Below are 25,644 nucleotides of genomic sequence, written 5' to 3'. Positions count from 1 at the left end.
AGATTAAGGTAGCTATAGTGACCCAGGCTCATTGAAACCGGTTTTTGAGTTCACTAAATTTCTTGGACACTGTTTCTTTTCTGTTGCCGTTCTTTTCTTAAATCAGCAATACCTCCTTGCTCTCAATTTGACATGACTCGTAATAATAGATTTCACCAACGAAACCTCTAAGGGACCGAGCTGTGAAGGTGAGCAGAATATGACACACAACCTTGTATATGTACGGAGACACAAAGGAGAATAAAAGAACATTGTTCCACCCACAACCATCACCAACCGTGTTGGTGGGTGGTGTATAGAATTGTTGGGTCTGTTTGGAGCATAAAGCTATAGAGGGCATTGCACAAGGAGCCCTTTACATAAAACTGTTGTCTTTGCTGCAGAGAGAATATAATAGGGCCTTGTGGGTGACACTGGAATCCCTTTTTTCTTAGAAAACAAAGGAGGGAAAAGAGTATATAAGGTGAGGGGGAGTATATTAAAGGATATATCAAATTAAGCCTGGGAGGGAGTGATGGGGTTGTATGGCACGGGTGTCATGGCATGAAGGCAACTTCAGCTCCCAATGAAGAAACAATGAAGTGAGGCAGGACCATGTTACACACAGGCCTCCGAGAGGGACTCATGACCCAACGCACTGCAGCTTTGGTCTGATCAATCACGCTCCCCTGTTGGCAAGAAAACACCCAGATCGTGTAAGAGGAGGGGAGATCTTTCCTTTATCAGATGAGCAGTTGATATGTTTAAAGGAAACATACTAGAAAAGATAGTTAATGATGTCTGCAGGGAGGGATGGAGTTGTAAAATGTTGTTAGATGTGATAACAAGCTCTTGCCAAAAGCCAGCAAGCCAAGACTCTATGTGATTAGAGGTCTACAGCTTCAGCCTCTCTGTCGATGCTAATTACAGTATGATTTATCCAAATGTCAACAGAAATTTCAAATAATTATAATGATAAGAAATGCACATGCCTGTTTGTTTGTTTTCCATTGAATATTCCCATTTCTAACGAGACAATGCAATGAATGCATAAGTTATTTTGTATTAATTATAATGAATGAATTAATGAATGAATTATAATTTGAATTTGAATGGAATTAAGGCTATTTAGCGAGACTGCAGACCTTGGAGGACTGATATTTGAATATTATATTATGTATATTATATAAGTGAAGTATAATGGTGGAGCATAATTAAAACCAGACCAGAAAGTGTAGTTTACACTCGAATAAATATTCACTGCTATTCACTCTGCTGCCACTAGTGTTTTCCATTTTAAATCCAAGTAATGCTCTATATGGCAATGAGCTTGGCTGTGTGATGATACAGTTGTATTGTAAATTATTTCCTCTGATGGGAGACATTAGTAAACGCTCATGGATAGAAACAGAGAAATAGGATTAACCCTTGAAACTGATACAATGGCATTCTCCCACTTGAACCCCCAGCATCGCTATTCTGGGAGGAATATTCGGCAAAAATAGCCAATCTATGCGTTGCGTTGTGCCACACGACTTGAGTTACCTGACAACTATACTCTACCCAACTACTAGAGGGGCACGATGTCGGTATCGCTGTCCCCATACAGCTGGACGGTCCTGGGTTTGATTCCCGCTATGCTGTGGGCACTGGGGGCGTGCCCATGCCATAGATGGGGTTGGCAAAAGGGCCTTTCTGTGTGGAGTTTGCATGATCTCCCCGTGTCCCCTAGGGTAAGTACCCACACAACAAACATGCAGGGGAAAGGAACTGGTTGGAATAACGTGTTCCTTCCACGCCCTATGTCAACCAGGGAGACAACCACTCCCTGCACCTCATGCATTGAAGGAAGCATGAGGTCAGTCCGTTGCTCTCCCGAGGTTGGCAGAGGGAGTGTAGCGCCCAGGATTACAGTTGACAATTGACACTGGGTGAAATAAAAGGGTTACAAAAATCGTGGGAGATATATATGACCGTCTTTTTCCTGGTCGTGTTGCTTGTAGATCTGTTATTTTTAGTGAAAGCATGTTGGGGTTCAACTAAAAAAGCTACGATCAATTATTCTACAGCGGTGGCGGCGGTGGCTCAGGGGTAGAGTGCCTGGATGGGAACCGCAAGGTTGCCAGTTCAAACCCGGGCTCCCCCAGAGTTACTGTCGAAGTGTCCTTGAGCAAGACACTGAACCCCTAATTGCTCCCGATGTGCTAGTTGGTGCCTTGCATGGTTTCCGCTGCCATCGGTGTATGAATGGGTGAATGTAATGCACAATCTATGTAAAGCGCCTTGGATAAAGGCGCTATATAAATGCACCATTTACCATTTACCATTTACAGTACACTCTTAATAGTAGGGACTTATTATTGGCATGTCATACTGTAGGTGGAACTTTCCTCCAAATTACAGAATTTTCACAAAATGCCCAAGAAATGTCAAAAATAATAATAATTTTCACTATTAGTTGTAGGCTACTACTGTATACATTGCAGACGTAGAGCTTACAGCAAGTGGTTAAGGCCTATAGTTACGAATCAGCATTTAGGGCAGCTGTATTGTTATATGAATCTACAGTATTTTGTCAAATTTGTCTCTGCCAAAATATGTATTGAAACACAAAATGCTAAGCTACTGCATTTTGCACCACATTAAGTACAGTAAATTGTGTTGCAAATGCAATCACCAGCCAAGCCTCTATAGTCAATTAAAAAGGACACACAAAGGAATTATGGCCTAACAACTCCCCCATCCAGCTTCTGGATGTGTCAGTAAGAAAGATAAAAGAGAGGCAGACCACCCTACCGCGAACTCAAAAAGGAAATGCCCTTTCTAAAACTATCTGGTAAAACATTACTCTTATACAGAGACATACACTGGCATGGGAGCGAGACTTCACTAATGGTGATCTCACTCGACAGTAATACGTCTTGAACCAATTAAGTGTCCCAAAGTGGCCGTTCCGGTCCAATTTAAAGATCAGAGTGCCGGTGGCTGATTCGGGCTGATGCAATGATCCAAATAGATCAGGAGCACTTCCTCTCAACCAATCACTTACTTTCATCGGCCAGTCTAATTGGGGGAAGTCTCAAAGAGAAGCAAAGGCATATGGGAATTTCCACCCTAAAAAAACAACCATCCAAGCTCCCCCAGGGTACAGAGAGACAGTCCCACTTTTTGCTGCATGATCGTTGAACTACTGCTGCACTGTAGCTAAATCCCTGAGAGGATTTAGTTTGGAAAGTAGTGGTTGTTTTTCAGTTGCTAAAATTAGAAGGAACTGTTTCAATGGTTGACTACAAGACTGAGGTGTCTTGTGTTACAGACAGTCAAGCTTACCGGACGAAATCTGTAAGAGGAAGTAATGACGTATTGGGAATTTAACAGGAGAAAGATTCATTTCTTTTGAAGACATGCCAGATTGGATTGGGAGATGCCAGATTGGATAAGCTCTATGCTTGGGAAGTTTTTTGGTTTAGTCTGTGCTGACGGGAGGGCGTATTATCTATAATTATTATTACTGAGGTTTTTTGAGGGAAGGTGACTTTTATTTTATCTTAAATTAAATATGACAAGACACGTCACAGTGAGATAGCACACACCAGACTGACATATACCACCAGGGTATTTGCTCAAATGAAATCGATTTAAATCTAATTGGAAATTAGACCAGCTTAATATTTTCCTTTCTGTAATGAAAAGCAATTTTATCCAAGTCTATTCCATCTGGCCTCGTGTCTCATAGGATTGTGGGAGACTGTACAGGTTATTTTTCTCACCAATCAATAATTCGGTCTGTGTTTGAAATTCCTCAGGAGGAAAGTATGACAAGAGAAAGTTTCCCAAATCATCTGGTTACCTAAAGCCTGATTTATACTTTGTTGTATGAAGGCTTGCCATGTTCATGTTGTGAGCTTGTAGATCGACTATGTTAATGGCAACACTATTGAATGTACAACAGTATAAATTACGCATTACGGCTTGAAGTCATAGATAATCCTGAGCTAAACTTAAGAAAATGTAATCCCCAAATGTTAATACCCACTTCAGTTTCCAGACTGGAGTGGTCTATTCTTTGTCTATTCTGTTGTACTGGAATGACTAGCTGAGAGGGTGACTGAATACATACTGTATAAACAAATAACAATAACATTTTAAAATGACCAAAAAGTGCCTTCTATCCATTTGAGATATCCTCGTACATACAGTAAATTAAGCGGTGGACTATGGACTCATGAAAGGTGGAGACCTACATCATTTACTACATAATGCATTTAAAACCCTACAATCACTAGTAAACATGATGCTTTCAAAGTACCAAAACACGTGACTTTGAAATTAAACTCTGTGTGTTTTGTTTGTGATCGCTGAGGGGTCATCAGGAGGACATTAGAAGGCCATAAATCCTTCAAGATTTGCATTCGGCTTAATCTCTTTTACAGGTCAATCCATTCACTGAGCACCAAGACATGAACCCAACTACATGTTTCAAAGTCTAATCTCAGGCATGTAATTATACATGTTGTGAAATGAGTGGAGGGGGGATATGTCAGGCATAAATAAAGGGTACCACAGCCGTGCAATCACATGCAATACAATGGAAGCGAATAGCAGAGGAAGGGTGGCTTAGGGCAGTTTTTCTTAACCTTTTCCATTTCAGTTTGATATACTGTAGTGTATGCAATATCAATCTGGATCTTTAAATTAAATGGACCACCATTTAATACAATCTACAGTACAACGTCAAAAGTTAACTCTGAGAGTGTTCAAATGGAACCATATGGACCCTTGTGGGTACACTCTTGGGAGTTACAGACCTGTAAGTGTCCATTTTAATGATTTAGCAGTGGAGACCCTCTAGAAAGCAGTCAAGGACCCATGAAGGTCCCTAGACACCACATTGAGAACCAGTGGCTCAGAAAGACTGCTGTATAACCCGTCTGGTGGCCCTGAAACTGACTCCTGCGTGACTCCCCACGCTCATGTTGACGGTGTGTCCTAATCTGTCCTTGTGCAAGTCGATAGTAAGCTCAGGGACTTTTGCCTGACAAACTTCCCCATTGACAAGGACATAGAGAGAGAACTTTTAAAATGTCACTTTTGAAAACTAACTGGAGAACATGTTACTGTACATGACAGCATAAAACACGTCCACAAATTTGATCTTTTCAATAACTGATGATGACATTTTGAGACTGACTCGAAGAAGAGTCATTTGTGGTCCAGTCACTAGATGGTGCAGACGCACAGAGTTTTTTCATACACTCACGAGCAAATGTATTGAATCGTGGAGATGTCGCTCAAGGTGAGGTCACTGACCTAGCCCCTCTTGTACAAAACCGGTGGGCTGGCACGCACACGTGTGTGCCCTCCCGTAAGGAAGGCAAGTAGAAGAGCGTTTCTATAAGGCTTCTTTTCTTTTTCTTTTGTCAGTTAACTAAAACGTTTTTGCAATTCTAATTTGAGTTATTTTGTTACTTTTAGTTGAATATTTCTCTCTTCAACTATTCTGTTTGGCTCCATCTGCCCTCTTCTGAGTCAGCCATGTACAGCTCCTTTCATAACGTCTGTACTTTTTGTGAGAAGACTATTCATGGGGCCAGTGGTGTCATGGTGATTTTTTTACTGGCACCACGGAACGTCATGCGCACGTGCATCGCGACATGCACACAGAACGGCTGCATAGCCTAAGTCCATTGTTAAATAGTGTATGAGAGTTTTAGACACACAACACAAACATTTAAAATATTCAGACAAACATCAGCACACTAGCGAAAATAAAAAGTTTGCTTTGGACGAATCCGTTCTTTGATGGAGGAGGAAGCATTCCACTTGTGTGCATGTTGAACACCTCACAGCAGCAGTATAGCCTATACTGGAGCCATAGCCTACTGCTGTAAGTGTGCATGCTTACCGTATAGGCTACGTGCGCTCAGGTAAACAGTTAAAGCTGTTGTTATGCAAAGTAGTATCCATTTGAATTCAGCACGGTACTTGACACGGTGTGAAAACAGGGGGGGGCGAGGGTGGGGGGGGGCAGTAAACCTAGACCACTGGGTACTTGGTGCGTCTTGGAAACTCTGGTGACGCGAGGTTGATTAGATGCGTCTTATCTTGAATCTAGGGGGACGCTTTCTAACGTGCACGCACATGCACCGTTCCGTTCCGTCCCGTCCCTGCGAGATGCACGTCAAAATTACTGGTACCACAATTTACAATTTAGGCATTGTACCACAGCGTGGTACTGCGTTCTACGAGCCACTGCATGGGGCTGACTGGAGCATCAGCTGCATCTCTCTCTCTCATAATTAATGGAAAAGGGTATGGTTTAGAAGCTGGATAGAAGAGAGAGAGAGATAGAGATAGAGATAGAGATAGAGAGAGAAACCAGATCAGAAACAAAGAAAGACAGAAGATGAGGTGAGTGAAAACCCTAACAATTGAGGTGAGGGGATAAAAGATGAAGGAGGAAGACGAGGGAAGAGAGGATGAGAGACAGCAGAGGCAGAGTGAAAGGAGATCAAAGGAGAGCGAGAGATAGTCTCTCTCTCTCTCTCTCTCTCTCTCTCTCTCAGTTGTGATCAAATATATATGAGCCGCACTACAGAATGAAGCGGATAAATATACATGGACAGAACAACTGTACATACAGAAGGATTGTAAAAATGAAAATACTGAATGAATGGAGGGAGGTAATGAATGAATTCATGATAAATGGTGCATTTATACAGCGCCTTTATAGCCCCTTTACATACAGTAGATTTGTGCGTTACATTTCCCCCATGCATACACATACAATGACATGCAGCTAGAGTTCCCCATAGGCCGCAGGGTTCAAAGCATGGGAAAGAAGTAGCGGCTTATAGTCCGGAAATTACGGTGCAGTAGTTTCCACACAATGCATGTCCTTGAATGTCTTTATCTACACCCGATCAGAACAACAATGCTAATATGTTTTCTCCCAACCATTCATTGTTAAGCCATGGCCACTCACTGAGCCAATCATCAATGCAGGCATGGCTAAGCATGAACCACAAGCCTTAGGCAGGACTAAAAAAAAATAGAGGTTTTGCAATGTACGGTATACACCTGAACACAGGGTAATTGTTAGATTTTAATGAGGACCCCCACCGTCCTACATACACATGCTTTGCACAGAGCATTCAGTTTGTACCAGAAGATATTGTTCCGTTATAATGAGCACTAGCTTAACTTCCACAAAACTTTTACACCTACGATGCATAAAGTTGCATTTTGTCTAGACTTGATTAGCATCTCCCAATGTGTTTCTCTTAGACTAGCTGTAGACTGCTACAGTGCTAGTACAGTATTAGATAGCAAGTGGTATATATACTATGTCTGCAGGCTACATTTTTTTAAAGCATAAAAACAGGCTCTCTGGGACAGAGCGCTTCTGTAGCGGTGGGTGGGTGGATGCGTAAAAACAGGGTGCAGAGGCCTCGACACAACATTGTAGAAATCCCTTCCCAGCAGCTATCCTGTATTAGAGTTAGAACGGTATTACAGTCGATGGTATCGGGAGCTCCCAATAGCCTCGAATGTTTATGCCTATTGGCATGTAGGGCAGCAAAGTAAGGATCTCTATACTACATCTGCCTGTTTCTGGAAAGCTTTCATTTCACCCCAGCAGCCGGGCCGGGGGGGGGGGGGGGGGGCATTCAGTCTCCCTTTTTTGGGGGGTGGGGGGGGGGGGGGTTAATAATAATTATGTTTAGTGTTACAGATACAAACATCAAAAAAGATACATGAATGTGGAACTACCACATCAGTAGCACTAGCTGCCACTTTATTCAATACAACTAATGTACAGTAGGCTAGCTGGTGTGTGTATAGCAGACTTGGCTGCCAAGACTGCCACAAGACTTCCGAAACACCATTTTGACATATCCATTATCCACCCAAATCTGGATCCGTCAAAGTCTTCGTGGACTGCACATTACATAAGGCCTATAGAATTCACTATTACACTCAAGGTAGGCTAACACCTGTCTACTATAAAACATGCAAATTCAGAGTTAAGGTTTGGATGCTACTGTATGGTGTTGTACGCATTAAAGCTAGACTTAAGGCGAAGCAGAAGTATTTCAGTTGATAGTGTTTACATCACATGCTGTTTAATTCACTGATATGTAGGGGTTTCATATTTTTTATTGCGACCAAAGGTTGCAGTTAACTATGGAATTGTGCATTTCCCGTCAGGGATAGAACACGTGACATCATCAGGGATGGAGATCCATATATGGAGATCCCTGATGTCATCAATATTGGCCAGAAATTCCACATCTGACCTCAAAGGCGGATGCGTGGACGCCGCCCTCAGGCGTCTTACTGGTATCTTATTTTGTAGTATACAGTGTCTATATAACCTTAACAACTGTAGTGAAGCAAGTCACATTGAGGCTTAAAACCTCTTTTACAAGTGAATCAAGACAAGACAAGACAAGACAGAGCCAAAGCACTACCTATAAACGACAAATAACAGTGGTACACGATGATTAACTAAAATAAACTGCATTACAGAGTTTCAAAAGAATCATAAGCCGTGATAGGACAACCTCATCTTGTCCGCCTCATTTTGAAAAGTAGGTACTATACAGTGCAACCATTTTTAGGATTATAAATTATGACTACCTTGCAAGAATAAAAACTTGGGAGTTGTACATGAGCAGTTTATACCAATTAAAGATAAAAAATATACCAGTGTTGCATCCTATATGCATTGGCCAATCAATGATGTTGTGCAAATACAGTAATGGGTACTATATTTGGAATTTGTAGGCTATTGTATCATAAAGCTGAATGATACAGCTTAGCCAAAGTAGAGGGAGAGGACAATCCATGAACAGTATCACCATAGTCAAGCTGAAAAAGCTCAGCAACTAATCTTTTCCTAGCAGACATGCAGGAATAAGACCTCAACCAGTAGAAGAAAGTGAATGTAAATGTTTGCTTCTTTACAAGACATCTGGGCTGTACTCCTTCAGGATAACACAGGAATTAATTCTGGTCCAATACATCTGAACATCAATAGATGTATTGGCACAGTTCCAGCAGGAACAGGTGCAGGGTTCAATAAATGTATCGATCTATGATATCGGAATCAGTATTGGTTCCTTAAACCCTGTAACGGCTGGGCTCCAGTGCATAAAAGCTAGGTAAAGGTCACCTTTATTATGGTGCCTCGAAATTAGCTAGGGCTGAAGGTATATCTCTAGTACTGTAGTATTAGTGGTCCTCTAGAGGGTGCTTGGCAGAAATGGAAATATATTTTATTTTAAAATATCTTTCACAAACATTAAATTACAAACAGGTGACAGCTTCCTGCCACACCTTTTGTGAGGAGGTGGAGTTACAGACTGTAGCATTCGAGGATTGAAGAGTTGGAAACCCAAGACACTTAGGCCTATCAGAATGGAAACCATTGGACACGAATCACGATACTAGACATTTTGAGAACCTCAAAGGGTAGAACCAAAGTACAAACCTGCTTTGAATGCCGATATGGAGAAACCTACCAGTAATTGCTACTACAGGGGGGGTTGAGGGAGTTTGTTCACTTATGAGTGGTTACTGCAGTAGCACAATGTTAAAGATGGAGTGCCATGAATTTTGTATTTTCTCCATGTGTTTTCCACATGTTTTTCATGTGTTTATGAGGTTTTAGACCCCTTGGTGTGGTTGTTATGTGCCATGTCGTCCCTTTGTATTTAGAGTTTCTTCCTGGAGGCCGTTTTTGAAATAATTCTTCCTCCATATAATGACAATAATACCTGATGACATATTTTAGGGTGGAAAGAAATCACAGCACTCCATCTTTAAGTTGAGCATGTAAGAGTGATTCTGTTTAAACAAACCACGCAGATTGAATCATTAGGATCATAGCTGTATGTGATTGGAGGGAGGGTGTATGTCCATGCCTGCCTGAACTACCGCAATACTCTAGTCTATATCAAAATACACACTATCTCTATTTCACACGCATACGGCTTGCTTGTAAGTCCCCCCCACACACACACACGCTCACAAACAGCCCCCACACATACTTAAATAAATACACACTGCCACATGCAATCATCCAGTCTTTCTATCTATTCAATAAACATGCTGCGTCCACATGTCCCCCTCTCACCATTTCAATGCTGCAAAGTAAACTGTCTCCATCAAACAACACAGGCATGCTCAGACGCACATACACATAAGAGAGAAAGATAGTCTTGCATATATGCACTTGTCACACACACACACACACACACACACACACACACACACACACACACACACACACACACACACACACACACACACACACACACACACACACACACACACACACACACACACACACACACACACACACACACACACACACACACACACACACACACACACACACACACACACACACACACACACACACACACACACACACACACACACACACACACACACACACACACACACACACACACACACACACACACACACACACACACACACACACACACACACACACACACACACACACACACACACACACACACACACACACACACACACACACACACACACACACACCTTTGCCCCATAGCAAATTAGCCGAAGAAGTTATGGCTAACAAGCGGCCTGAACATGAATCTGTGTGCAACGGGCCGACACGGCCCAGAAGAGACTGGATAATAAGTAAGAACAAACAGCTCACAGCCAAGCGTTAGTCCTAATGTGGTTACCACAGTGAGTAATTGCGGGGGGAAATAAAGAGCGTCCATTCAGGCGGGGAAAATAAGGATGCGTAATGATGTTAAGAGATTATTGAGATCGAAAGTATAACAATTCTCGCTCCATCCCTCTCACTTGGGTTTTCTCTCTCTCTCCCTCATTATTGTCAGTGTCTCTTTCTCTCTTTCTTCACTCGTTTACCCTCTATTTTGTCTGTCCCTCTCTCTCTCTCTCTCTCACACACTCTCTGGCTCTCCTCTCAGACTCACCCTATGAATTACAATACCCAAAATCTCTGCCATTGGCTCACTCACACTCAGTGACTGCATGCAGCATGGCGGTGTTATCGTGAAATCGGTGACCTACTGGCTTCTGAAATAGGCGTAAAGCGTGTAGACGTGAAGTCCAGAAGATGGTCACATATTTCGGCATGTCACTAATTTCACCGTAACACTGTCATGCTGGGGTGATCGAGTTTGAGTGAGCGAGTGGCCAAGATTTCGGGTACTGGAATTTAGCTTATGCCTCCCTCTGTTGCTCTCCCTCCTAATTGTGTAGTCACTCGATGTTCTTCCTCCCTCCTTCCCGTCTCACTCCCTCTCTAATTTATACATTGTCAAACGACAAAGTCACAAAGTATAAATTCATATAAAAGTCACTTATTTTCAACTGAGGAAAGTGTCGACACGAACGTGTCGTCACTTTGGACGTGTGACAAGGTCGTTAGACTAATTATAAATTAGCCATTTTGCCATGGGCACTTCATCAACCCTATCGTTCACCATCTCTGTTCTCCCCGTCATCTCAGGCAGACCCCATATACCATAACTCTCTCTCTCTCTCTCCCCCCCATCTCTGTTTCACTCTTCCTCTCCGTCTCGCCATGCCCACACTTTTAATCTCTATTTCTCATTTCGTTCTCTCGCTCTCTCTAGATTTCCTTCCACTTCTCTCCATCAGTGGCATCTAAATTTGCTTGTATCTCCTATATAGCGCGTGGGAGGAATACTGTTTCTCTATCCTCCACCTCCTCTCTCTTTTTCTGTCCTACTCTCTCTTGTGGGCCCTTGAGACACTGCAAGTGTATAAGCTGTGCACTCGCGTGTGCTTGTGTGTGTGTGTGTGTGTGTGCGTGTGCGTGTGCACGTCAGAGTGATTGAAGGGAGAAAAATGGAGAGAGAGGGAGTGAAAGAGGGAGGAAACTAAAGAGAGGGAAAGAAAAATTGTGGCGGAGCGCAATGGAGATGATAAAAGAGAACGAGAGAGGGATGCAGAGACGGAGACAATGCGAAGGGAGAGAAGGAGAGAGAGAGAGCCATGGAGAACACAGGGAGAGAAGGAGAGAGAGAGAGATAGCTGAGAACACAGGGAGAGGAGAGAGAGAGCCATGGAAACAAAGGCTGAGAAAGAGAGGAAGAGCCGCCTCTGATCAGTAAGTTGGCGCCCTATACTTCCTCTGACTGCAGAACACCAATAACAAGCCTGAAAACACACACACACACACACACACACACACTCTTACATACTTACAGGCAGATGGATGCGCAGGCACGGACACAGAAATACACAGACCCAGAAGGCAGGCACAGACACAGTCCTGTGTGTGTGTGTGGTACACACTCACGCAAACACCCATCACTCGCACCCCCCACATACACACAAAATAAACAAGTTATGACAATCTACCCTGCATAGTGCATACATAATATCCCTGTTTTCTATTCCACACACACACACACACACACACACACACACACACACACACACACACACACACACACACACACACACACACACACACACACACACACACACACACACACACACACACACACACACACACACACACACACACACACACACACACACACACACACACACACACACACACAATTACATCTCAACACTGCAACACAAACAACACATTCTGGTGTGAAAACATACAAGGTGATATGACTACCGTCTCGTTTTTATTCCCTATACTTGTCTTTCATTCTCCTTTCTTGAGTGGCCCATCCACTCACTTGGCGTCCAGAATGTTTAACACCTAGATTATACGCCATCATACAGCGGTGTCACACCGATCTACAAGCTCACAATGTGCTGCGGTGCCATGCAGAGTTTGTACAGTATACGCCAGCTACTGTAGGCACGCGACACCATCGTATTATGCGGTATGTTGCAAGCGCATAGTGGTGCAGTCAAGATACATGAACACGGAGCGAATCGCATTCACCGCCAATTGTTTGCCGCTGGTGGCCGTGTTGCTAATATGCAAGCTGTGCTTAAATGTTTCATAATCCCCCTAGAAGCACCAATGATCACCAACACTTTTCAGCATGCTACATTTAGTTTTTCTCTGGACCAATTCAGATTGTTTATTGCTCCTGGTGGGTCTATATATAAACAGCTTGTCATACAAAACAGAAGAATGGATAACTTTTTGACTGGGTGAACATAATAACCGTGGGTATATATTGCCACTTTGCCAGCATGGACAACTCCTGTAGAGTTTACTTTTTTCCATTTCTCTAATTATTTGTACCCCTTTCTCCTCCCAATGTATTAGTTATGGCAATTAACCCTGCTCACACATTTCTGTGATGCTATTAATATTGTATCCTACTGGCTCACCCGTCAGTGAGGCCTCTACTCCTCCCGTTCAACACACCGCCCTAGCTTACTTCCCCGAACACGGCCAATGGGCTAAATGCATAGGTGCCATTTTGGAATGAATGAGGTGTTACCGATGATACTAATGAATAAGGCTCTGTTCCATTCTGTGCTGCTATTGTGAGTGTTGGCTCACTGGAAACACTCTGCTACACCAGTGGGTCTCAAAGTGCCCTTGAGTGTGTTCCAAATGGTACAGGTGTATATAACTCTGAGAGTCACCCTTACGGGTCAATTTGGTTCTGTTTTTACACTCTCAGAGATATGAAATTTAAAACATTTGAGAACCACTGCACACTCAATGGAACAGAGCCTTAAAGAGTGCCGTGATTTTTTTCCCCACCCTAAAACATGATCATCAGGTCTTATTGTTATATAAGGAGGTATAATTTTTTCTAAAAGGTGTACAGTATTTGTTCAAATGTTGTTTTTATGTGGGCACCCCCACCAGTTCATTAAGTATGCCTGGTTTGCCTGGTGGGTGGTGATGGGTGGTGATCCACCTGAACTGAAACCCACAGCTGTAGTTGTATGATAAAGCTGGATGCACTGAGGTGGATTTGTTTTTCAGACAGACTGAATTGTGGTGAACAAGTACTTTACCTCTGCACCACCCTGGTACATATAACTTGCTTAAATGCTGGCGCACAGAAACACCTGCAGTAAATTAAACATGCCCCACATTATGTTATTACCATCAGCTGCCGTTAATTCATCTGTGAATAATTATCCATGATCATCTTCATCTATCAATCTCATGTGGCATCAAAGTGATTGCGATGTGGTTACCGTACCCTGTTCAATTCAATAATCTGATTGGCCGCCAGCCGGCACACTTTTCATTTGCATAAAGTTGAGACAATCTCAAGTCAGGCAGGGTTTAGTTTGGAGGGAGGGGTGGGGGGAGTCAGTGGAAGAGAGAGGAGAACGATACCATTTTAAATTATAACGGACATTCTCATGATAAAAAGCGAAACAACTAGAGGAATTAAATAAATGAATCAACCGGACAAAGCAATTAAGAATGGAAGAACATTCCTGATTCTCAGCACATCACATAGGTGAAGGTATCTGTGATGTTATGGATTATTCAGTATAATCCTCTAGACTCAAGTCAAAACAATTATGTAAACTAACAAGACTGTAAGAGCTCTATTTTCGTCCATGCTAAACCCCTTATTCCTAAACTTCTTTGCCTTTTCTTTCTTTTTTTACTATATAAATATAAACACATACACTTTGGAGTACAACAATGTCTGTGCTGCTACCAATCCTGACCCAGTGAACCTGCAGGTCATCTGAAGAGGAGCAGCCTCGGGCCACCTGGTGGCCTAGTGGTCCAAGCGCATGCCACAGCGCGTCGTGTGTTCGAGTCCTGTTCATGACGACCTTTGCTGTATGTCTCTCCCCCTCTCTCTCCCTCCTTCCTGTCAATTTTCCCTTGAAACTATCAATAAAGGCAGAAAAGCAAAAAACTAATCTTTAAGATGAGTAGCCTCGGTACTATCCAGGCTTTTATTTTCAGCTCAAAAAATGAAAGCCGGAGGGAACGAGATACATTTCCTGGTCTATGAGTGGGAGTGAACTACAGTGCAGAGGGGCGTCGCTCGCAATAATGGTGACATCTGTTTTCTCTGCTGTTTTCTACCACGGAGGGGAGGGGTCAGACGCGGGCGATCAGTGAACCAATATATTCTCCAGCGCTTGCTCCATGCTCTAGACCAGAAAGCACGCTGGCTGGGCCAGGCTAGAAGATGAGTAAATAGGACCATAACAAACACCGAACATCATCCTGAAATGAACCCAGCCTGTAGCATCCTGGGAGCTCACAGGTCTTCCAGGATTCCTGTCCGTCGCTCTCCACTGGTCTGACAAATAAAATTCTTATACCTCGAAAATAGTGAATAAATAAATAGATAAGCAGACATAAATAAATTACATTGAAATGTAGCAGCCATTTTCTTTGCACTCTTCTGAGGAGAAAAAACACACACACACACACACACACACACACACACACAGTAGAGAAGAACACACTTGAAACCGTATAAGCACACGTCAAACACACATCACATTGTCCTCAAGAAAAGCAGCATGCGCGCACACACACACGCACGCAAGCATGCACACGGCCACTGAGTTGGAACATCTATTCTAAAAAAGCAGGAAGACAGACAGACAGACAGACAGACAGACAGACAGACAGACAGACAGACAGACAGACAGACAGACAGACAGACAGACAGACAGACAGACAGACAGACAGACAGACAGACAGACAGACAGACAGGCAGGCAGGCAGGGAATATTATGGGGAGAAACTGAGACAACGAGGGAAGAATGGAGATAATGAGAGAGAGGGAGGAGGGAAAGCAAAGTGAAGCGAGGAAGAACAAATTAAAGGAGAGTAGAGAGAGAGAAACAGAGAGAGAACATAATGAGAGAGACAGGGGATTGAGAAGGAGGGAGCAGGAGGGAAGGAGGTACTGGGGTGTTGAGGTGTGAGGAAGAATGGACGAAAAGGGAGATTACAGAGAGAGACAGGGAAAGAACAGAGAGAGATGAAAGTAAAGTGAAAGGAGGAGAGGAGAGGAGAGAGGACAGAATGACGAGACGAGATTTGGAAGAAGAGCAAAAAGCCAGGGCCAGCAGAGATGAGAGATAAAAGTAAAGAAAGAGAGAGAAAATTAGACAGACGTGTACAGTAGCTGTGATCAATTATAGAACTGAACTGAAGAACTGTGGAATGAACCCGATTGCCCTAACTAAGAGAGCGAGAGAGAAACCTCAGACAGATTTGTTTGCACAGATAAAATAGAGTTAGACTACAACATTTTCAAACTCGCTTTGAGTGGCTGCAATGGTGCGTATTTTAAATCAAATCAAACACAGTTTGATAACTGCCTTTTTTCAGACCCATCAAGAACAGACTGACCAATAAAATATTGCATTAGACTGACTGTGTGCAAAGGCATTTAGCATAATTTTACTGTCAAAGTGTAAAACATAAAATGAGAGTTAAATTAACACTTTGCTCTGCATAAAATGTCACAGAGATAAAAATGTAATCAGCACGAAAGAACACAACAGGTATGTCAAAACGCATTTCATAGTTGAACAGCCTTTTTCCAAACTAACCTTTTTCTATGCTAAATTAAATGGACATTATAAGTAAAGAGATTGAGCAGGGAGAGGGGGATTGTGAGCCAATCTTGTGTATCATGCTGTCATAAAGCACTGAATATTAGATAGGCTCCCTGTCTGGGAGTCAGAATGTTGCCGGTTCGACCCTCAGCCCACTCTGTCTACACCTAAACTGATGCCAAGACAAGCCCAAAAGAACAGTATCTATCTGTCTGTCTGTGAGCACACACAGACCCATGTGTGCGTGAGCACATGGGTCCACATGGGTGCCATGTGCCACACTCATCAATCCGACTCAGCAGCTGCTGCAAAAAGATGACAACACTCATGTTTTGCCATCAAAGATCTGCTCTTTCTCTATGCACCTGAGTCTGGGTCTGGTCACACACATCTAATGACCCTTTGCAATCAGGCCTCATTAACCCACATTAATCTGCTTCTGATGGAATTCTCCATAATTTATTAATGTACTTTATCGATATGAAACTGTCTCGCTGAAAATCAACATTCAACACTGACCCGGTTGCTAGCGCCTTCGCCACCCCCAGCACCAGTATTTTTGCGCCCCCTTCAGAGCTCAAAGTAGGATCTTCTTTGGCTAGACCCCACCCACTACAGTGCTGGAATGGTGCTTTTGCCAGCTGGATCTCCACTGTTATGCTTTCATCACTCTCCGATACACCATGACATACTGTATTTGTCTTGGAGGACAAAGTGTGTGTGCCATCTCTCTCCATTAATTAATAGCCATCTGGTTGTGTGTGTGTGTGTGTGTGTGTAGTCCCCCAGAGAGAGCTCCAATCAACATCACACCAACCTTTCTTCTAAACTGTTTCTTCTAAACGTTGCAGATTGTGGTAATAAATTACGACCACCTTGAATTTCTGACCAATCACACACAATTTTCAAAACGGTGCCCTTTGCTGTGGTGTTTGGCTAGTTAGAAAATAATGGAAGTGCAGGAAGTGCTGAAAAGAACTTTGGCATTGGAATGCGTTTGTTCGTTTTCTCCACAATTACACCATTTTGTTCTTATGACCTTAAAGGACAACTTTGGTTTTTTTTCAACCAAGGTTCATGTGTTAGGTTGTTATAACAGAATGTAAAAGATTAGTGTTGTTTTTAGTTTTTTTTTCATTTGCTGCTTTCTTTCGTTTTAACGATTTTAACTATAGACAGATATTATTATTTAGCCACTTGTTCGAAATGCCCCCGCAAAATACGATCAAAAGAAAACAGCAAATTAAAACAAATTAACTCTCATATTTTACTTTCTCTAATAACAACCTCTAAAAACAAAGTTGTCCTTTAATTTCAGGCATTCTGTAGCATTAACAGCTGCAACCACAATACTGTAACTATACCTTAACCAAGCACCCTACTGCAGTGGTTCCCAAACTTTATCATGCCAAGGACCCCCAAATTGACACTAAATAGCCCATTTGAAAAGATATGCCAGGACCCCCATAAGAGAAGACTTTTAAGGCTCTAGCAGTGATTCTCAACCATTTTAATTTCAAGTACCCCCAGTTTGATATGCAATAGTAGGCTACGGACCCCTCGGATCTCTGGATCTCGGATCTCTGGGAGTGTACATTTGTACACTCTCAGAGTTACAGACCCATAAGGGTCCATTTGGTAAATAATTTAGCCCTACTGGGAACACTAAGGGCACATTGACATCAGTTGAGAGTCAGCAACATTTCTTGTCCATGACCAGATTTCACACCCCCTGCTCTGTTTGGGGGATTTCAATCAACAACTTTCAAACCTATGAGTCAACAAATCAATGACATGACTGTCGGGGGACTTTTTTTAAAGGGTCTCACAGTCGGTGTGGGAAATAACACACTGGGTTGGACTGAATAACTTTTTATCATGTTCACAGCAGTACTTCTCTATAGTCGTTTTGTCCTCTGTCCACACCATTTCGATGTGTAATTTGTGCAATTCATATCAATTTCCCATAGATATGGTCAGCATTGTCTGTCTTTGTTGTAACATTGTTTGTCTTTGCTGTAAAATTCTCTGTCGCTCTGGGTGTAAAACACTATTTCATACAGAAGGATGGTGTTCCTGCTATCACTGTCGCACCTCCAACAGTGACCATAGTGGACTATGCATGGCAGGGGGTTCCTCTTCCCTAAGTCTAAACCTGACCGCATACCAAAAATCGCACAATGTGTGAACTGAGTGGTGCAATAATTGTTGTGACAGTAGGTCGAGGATTACTATGAAAACCTGCAAATCTGTCGATCCGTCAGTCAGTCACGCCTCAATATATGGTTGTCAGTCCATCACGCCTCGTGACACGTCACGTCTCATAAATGGCCATCTCCATTATATGAAGATCACGACACTGACCTCATCAAACCCTGGATAGCCATACATGGAGAAGACTGGATCATCGCCTAGATCTGCATATATGGAGCCGGCCAGCAACTCTACATCTGACCTCAAACCCTTAGATCTCCATATATTGAGATGACCTGTTCTGACATTCCATATGTTGATCCTCCCCACCCGTCCTTCCTCTTCGATGTCTCCCTTTTGACTGATACCTGTCCATTCTAGATAGGCCCGCCCCAAAGTTACCGTATTACTGCAGCCGCCCGTGGCTGGCAGCCGGCGAGTTCTCAACAGGCCCCAAAATGAAGGCCCGCCCCTACCTGGGCCCTCATCAAACCCTGTACACTAGTCAAGACACTGCCACCCTTAGATCTCCATATGTGGAGCTGACCTGTTCTGACATTCCATATGTTGATCTGACTCATCAAATCCTGTACACTCACTTCTCGCCCTCAGGGCGTCTTACTGGTAATCCTGCTAACCTAATAGACAGGGGGTACACGAGCACATGGCCGTTTCTTTGTGCTCTATCTCCGACCGAACCACACTTTTACCACAAATCTCTCTATGCAAAATAACATCTGCACACTCCCAGAAAACATATAGACTACATTGCATTCGCCAAAAATGTCTTATCTACTGTTTAAATATTACTTTTGGCAAACACGCTATTGTTGCTCAACTTCAACAGCCTACGTCAAAATCGTCATGTTGGCGTGTACTACGCCAACTACGTTCACTTAATGGGGCTGTGATGCTCAACAGTGCCACTTAAGGTCACCCAGCGGTACTGCAGCTGTTTCATGCACAGACAGACAAAGGGACATACATACAGACATAAACACATATAGTCACTCATAGGAGCGGTTGGCACCGCTCAAAAGGTACGTTTTGCTGCAGGGTCATCAGCTGGGGACCACCATTCATGTATGTGCATGGCGCTATATAAAAGGCTTCAGTATTCCGTGTCCCTATAAACTCATCAGGTAAGGAGAGTGGCTGAGGTGTGTTTACTGTACCTGGAACAAAGCTGCCCTGGACAACATCTTTATACGCCCACCAACCGTCATGAAGCTTGGACGTGATAGCCTGAGCTGTGGACAAAGAGATTATTACAGTTGTCGTCAGATTTAACAATTCTTGACATGTTGTGCCAATAAAATGCTCATAAAGGATGGAGAATTATTTGTCTGAAGAGTTTAAGGCAAGATATGAGCATAATAATGACAGAAACAGGGTGACATAAACCTACATTAATTGATCGACAGAGATTGTCCAAAAAGAAAGTGATGTATTGATGACACATAGGGGGGTGTGTGTGTATGTGTGTGTGTGTGTGTGTGTGTGTGTGTGTGTGTGTGTGTGTGTGTGTGTGTGTGTGTGTGGCTGGAATGATAACTTCTTGTGCCCAAATTAGTGTGGTGTACATTATTTATTACAATTATTAGACACGTAATTGTCTACCACACTATTTCAATCAGTTCAGTTAAAATCCTGTCAAAATCCCTGTTTACTGTAGGCTATATGACGCAGTCTGCTTAGTGCTTACCTGATGATGTGCAGATGAAATATGCTTGAAAAACCAGAGATATGTCCCAAACGATATGCATTCTTCGTTCATTTCATGCTCAATTCTTTGCTCAAGCTTGTGCACAGCGGTAATCGGTCAAGTCGCACTCCTGGACAACAGACGCAAAACTTTGAGCAGTCATTTCCCTTCCACCCGATTCACCGTCCTCCAGAGACTTCAAAGCTGTCACACTGCGCCCCGGCTGCACCTGCGTTCTGTTGATTTTGCAGTTGGATTTAACTGTTTTAAGGAGTATAACACGACACTGTTGATTTTTATAGACGCAACCAAAAGCAATGTCGCTGAATTGGCCTGGGGTGAAATGTCCTTCACAATGTTATCAAAATGATTTTCGGCTCCCCTGCAACGCGCACAACTTCCTTCCCGTTCCCGTCCCGACGACGCAGCAGGGCGCTCGTTGGACACAGCTGAGAGGAGAGAGAGAGAGAGAGAGAGAGAGAGAGAGAGAGAGAGAGAGAGAGAGAGAGAGAGAGAGAGATCAGTTTCAATTTCAAAATTCGAATGATATGGCTTAATTAAATATAATACGTCACAATCGTCAACCAGCTCAAAACGAAAACATTAGGCTATAGTATTTTTTGCATATTGTGCAAAAGGAGCTATAGTCTCGTTGACCACTTATAGTGAAAAGATGAGCTAGCCTATCTGCAGCCCTACAAAGCAGTCTCATTTGAGATTGGATAGGCTATATAACAAGTAACAACCGTAGGTACACCGTTGTCTTGGGTTACTTTAGTTTCATTGCTTCTTGTTGAAGCGATCTTTTTTTTAATAATTTTATTTTAGATTGGATCAAGTCTTATATCCACGACTATATTTGCAGTCGACTTGCTAGACATGCTGCCTGTAACTTTATTGTTGTATATGGACGTCGTGTGACCTCTAGCGTTTTCACTGGGCTTTTACTCCATAAATGACTGAACTTTGTCAATGCATGCACTGCATGTGCATGCTAGCCCTGGTCCAATGCTTGCAGCGAGTGTCTCTCTCTGACGCCTTGTGGAAGTACCTTCCACAGCCCACTGATCATATTTCCACTCCTGTGCGCTGTTTTTTTAATACCAGCAAATAAACAAAACGACGTAACCACTTACCGAAATAAAGCCTGTTAGACCTTGGTAAAAGTCTATTCTCGAACCTGGGAAGCGTCTCAGGTCCCCAGTTTCTCTCTAAAATGCACTTTGTGTCATTTTAATAACGTTCTCAAACAAACAAACAGCCTCCCTCTCACGGAAGCGACAACTCTGAAGAACTAGTGAGCTTTACTCGATTCAATTCAATTACTCACATGACCATATAAGGCCTGATGGCCGGAAATGACGTGAACGCAAACGTCTGGTACTCGACTCTTAACAAAATAAACTAATTTATCAGTAAACAAAATAATGACTACAGCTGCAGTCATACATAGGCTATAGGCTTACTTTGTAGCTATAGGTGATGGTTTTGATAATAACTCAGTTGTATTATTTATATGCCTACCCATAGATTATAGCCGAGAGGTCTTTAAAATTCCAGGGTAAACACAGCAGGCCTTGTGAACATGCACAATATAGCAGTTTGGCTTGAAATAGTCTATTTCCTTTAAAAATTAAACATAATTATTGACTGGACTGTGATATTGCAGGACAAGGTTGTAGCCTACTGTGTACATATACTGTAGCCTACCTATTAACAAATGTTATGACTTACCTGGAAAGCATCAGTTTCTGTCATGGAGTTTGTGACAATTCTATTCTATATCCAACTTCTTTGTTGACTGACTGGCTACCTAATCTAATTGTACTCAACCATATCTCAGGGCCCAGGGGTCTTGTAATTTTATGCCTTGTTTATAATCTGCCAAAAGAATTATCCCACAATTTTGCAACCCATTTTCTTCACCCAGTGTCAATTATCTAATGTAATCCTGGGCGCTACACTTCCTCTGCCAACCTGGGGGGGGGGGGGGGGGGGCAGCAGACTGGCCTCATGCTTCCTTCTGCATGAGAACATGCAAACTCCACACAGAAAGGCCCTTTCGCTAACCCCGCCTTGGGTATGGGCACTGATGACGCGGAGGAGAGAACATGCCCCCAGCGCCCACAGTGCCCCCATACGGGAATCAAACCCAGGACCTTATAGCTGAGGCGACAGCACTATCGACTGTGCCACCGTGCCACCGCAAAAGGGCCTTTCTGTGTGCAGTTTTCATGTTCTCCTTGTATCTCCTAGGGTAGGTACCCTCACAAAAACATGCAGTAATCCTGTTCTCTATATTTCCTCCCCCTGGCCAGGCGGGGCGCCTGATGGTGGGTGCAGAGATATCATTCCATCCAGGTGGATTTCTGACTTCAGGGATTCAGTCAAAAGTCTGAAACTGTGACTCCTCACAGTGTCAGTTAAAGTGTGAAATGTGACACAATAGAGGCGCGTGTTTTAATATATCACTGTTATCACACCATAATAGTTAATTTAGTATTGAAAAACCAACAATGGAAAACGGTTGTTACTTGTACTGGTGCTCTTTATATATGACAGGCACATACTTTTCCCCACAGGATTTGTCATATAAATAATTCACAGGACACCTCTAAAATATACAGATACAGAGTAGACTTCAAAAGACTTGTTGAAAATTATACAAAAATTATAGTGAATTACATTCATACAAGGGTGCCAGAAAATGCAATTAGCCGCTTCTGTAAAATTACCTTGAAGGCAGAACGTATAATTAGAAGTCATCAAATTTCATTATAACTAAGTTTTAGGCAAAAATAAATTGCAATTAAAAAGATAAAGACATTCTACCATACCGGAGCTCATTCCATAAAAGTGTCACTGAAAATGTTTGGAGAAGATACAAAACAAACTTGCATCCTAAAAAGGTTAATCTCTGAAGAAAGGAAACTGTCCATAAAAAAACACCTCAAAGAGTCAAAATGATAGATGTTTGCAGGACCCAGTTCTGATTGTCAGGTATACAAGATTCATTAAGTTCTTAAAGAGGTAAGCTCAGGGAACAGCACCTTATTGTGCTGACAGTTTGACTGCTTTTGTCTACAGTAAGAGCTCTTCCATAAAATTAAAAGGGAGTCTGTTGTCAAAGGATAGTCTGTATTGTTAGAGGAATTTGATTCAACAAGGTCAAGATGATAGGCTTTGCTTTCCTCTGCATGAGCCCCCTTTTCGGCCACACTGAACATCTTTTATTTTCAGCAAGTGTACTGTATGTCAATTTGTCAAACTATAAATTTGCCATATAAGAGCAGTGGTGTATTCTGAGTGGAGATGTTTTGAGTGGGTCTGTATTTGAAGGTTTGTTGAGCTTTTGGCTGGTAAAATAATGAATGGCTATTGAGGTCCTCAATGAGAAGGTTGTTTGTTCAGCCATGGGCCTGTCCACTTTCAGCTGGCTCTCCCACCCTTCCAAGCTGGCAGCCAAAGTGCTGAATACTGTCACAAATTAGCTGTCAGCAGGCTCTACCACTGTTAACATCACCCCGACTTTGCTCTTTGATCTGGTAGAGTTTGCAAAAGTTTGGGAAAAACTTGTGTCAAGAGCAATGGATTATATTTCATCACTTGCTCCCTTGGAGTGAACTCATTAAATAAATACTGACACTGGGCCAATTTAATTTAGCAGTTCAACAATTTTCCTTAGCCAAACCCTTGCTAAAGTGAAACCATAGCTTCAAACTATACCTACATAGTTACAGCTTTTGAAGGGTTCCTGTTTGTAAATGACTTACAATGGATGAATGCACGACAGATTTACACAAACAGTAGACTCCACTATACTGTATCACTATCAACAAACTGGCAAATGTTTAATATCCATACTATTTAGCTCTTGTTGTTGTGCATATTCTGTCTTTAAAAGAAATAGGTCAGCTTGTAGATTCTTCTAGAATTCTTCTAGATCTTAGCTGCATCACGCCATAGTATAAGTATATATAGTTAATGTAAACAAGCCTCATAAACAGACAATCCCATCACCTCACAGCTACATTATGAAAATGTACAGGGACATAGTTCTCACCTCTTTGTTGTTATCATCCTATCCGCTAATTTGTGGTACATCAGTTTCGACAGAGGCTAATTGTGGATTGCACCCAAGTTGCATGATGAATTAGGTCACCGTTTTTTGGTTAAGCTACATTATTATATTAGCTAGTGTAGGTGGCTGACACGGCGTTGCATTATTAGTTTTAAAAATCTGTTCTCTGTGATCATTACATAATATTGTTATCTGGCTCCTGTGGGCATCATTGCCGACAGTGTCTATGCCAATACATCTTTATTGGAATACTGTATATGCTGTATTAGGCTCTGAACTCACATCTAGTCACATCTTGTCTTGTAAAGCGTCCTTGGGTTTCTTGAAAGGCGCTATATAAATCTAAGTTATTATTATTATTATTATCTACACCGGTCATGATGACAGATCCTCAGTAGAGTCTCAGATATGTTTGTATAGCAGAACAAAAGAAGAACAAGAATCTAGGCATTGAAAGCTACTATTACATTTACTGGTGGATTGTATAACAATAAAATGGATGCTATTTTACAGTATTCTACATAGGTTGAGTACTTGAGTTTCTCTTTGGTGTGTGACATGGCCCAAAACATTAAAACATTTCACTGCTTCCAAAGCTAACTTTCAGGGGAAATACCAAACAGGTAATTAAAATAGCTTCAATATTTGTCAAGTTCTTTAAAGAATCTTCAGAGAATTTTCAGCGGCAGCAACAAGACAACATTCTTAGTTAGAAATGATTATTGTCTGACATTGCAAAACAACAATATTAAGCTTCATTAGGGATGTTGTATTAATACAACGCAGTTTCGGGAGAAGAGGCCTCCTTTCGCTTGACCTTAACCACTCCTCCCTCCTTATCAAACTCACCTGCCTTTCATTATCATTATAGCCCCACGGCAGACCAAACATGGGTTGTGAGTACTGCACTTGTAGATCGGCTATTTTCACTATTCTTCAAATTCGCCATCCTCCTCCTCCTCCACCCCAACCTCCTCCTTCCGCTCATTCCGAGTAGAGCAAAGATGGCCGTCAACTCCAGAGACTACACCCCCACCCTGAGTCTCTCCCTACCTTGGGTTCCTCACTCCATTCCGCATTCATCTCATTCTGTTTAAATAAACTGTTGATCTTGAGCGAAGGTGTGGTCTCTTACGAGTGA

At 42.4% G+C, this 25,644-nt stretch overlaps 1 protein-coding gene across 1 annotated transcript in view; it reads right to left on the bottom strand.

The window, feature by feature from the left end:
• Positions 1–20,811, bottom strand: part of LOC308324743 (carbonic anhydrase-related protein 10-like) — a 101,158-nt gene extending 80,347 nt beyond the window's left edge. Inside the window, exons 1-2 of the mRNA XM_080776991.1 lie at positions 20,423–20,811; positions 19,893–19,967 (exon numbers count right to left, since the gene is read on the bottom strand). Coding sequence (XP_080633117.1) covers positions 19,893–19,967; positions 20,423–20,483 — 136 coding nt within the window. The 5' untranslated portion in view covers positions 20,484–20,811. The remainder of the gene's footprint in view (positions 1–19,892; positions 19,968–20,422) is intronic.
• Between the last annotated feature and the right edge of the window lie 4,833 nt (positions 20,812–25,644).

This window comes from Protomyctophum bolini, assembly GCF_963924005.1.
Source record: "Protomyctophum bolini genome assembly, chromosome: 11".
In the NCBI taxonomy this organism is placed as follows: domain Eukaryota; kingdom Metazoa; phylum Chordata; class Actinopteri; order Myctophiformes; family Myctophidae; genus Protomyctophum; species Protomyctophum bolini.
The sequence above is the reverse complement of the archived record's forward strand: the minus strand, read 5'-3'. Positions and strand labels throughout refer to the sequence as shown.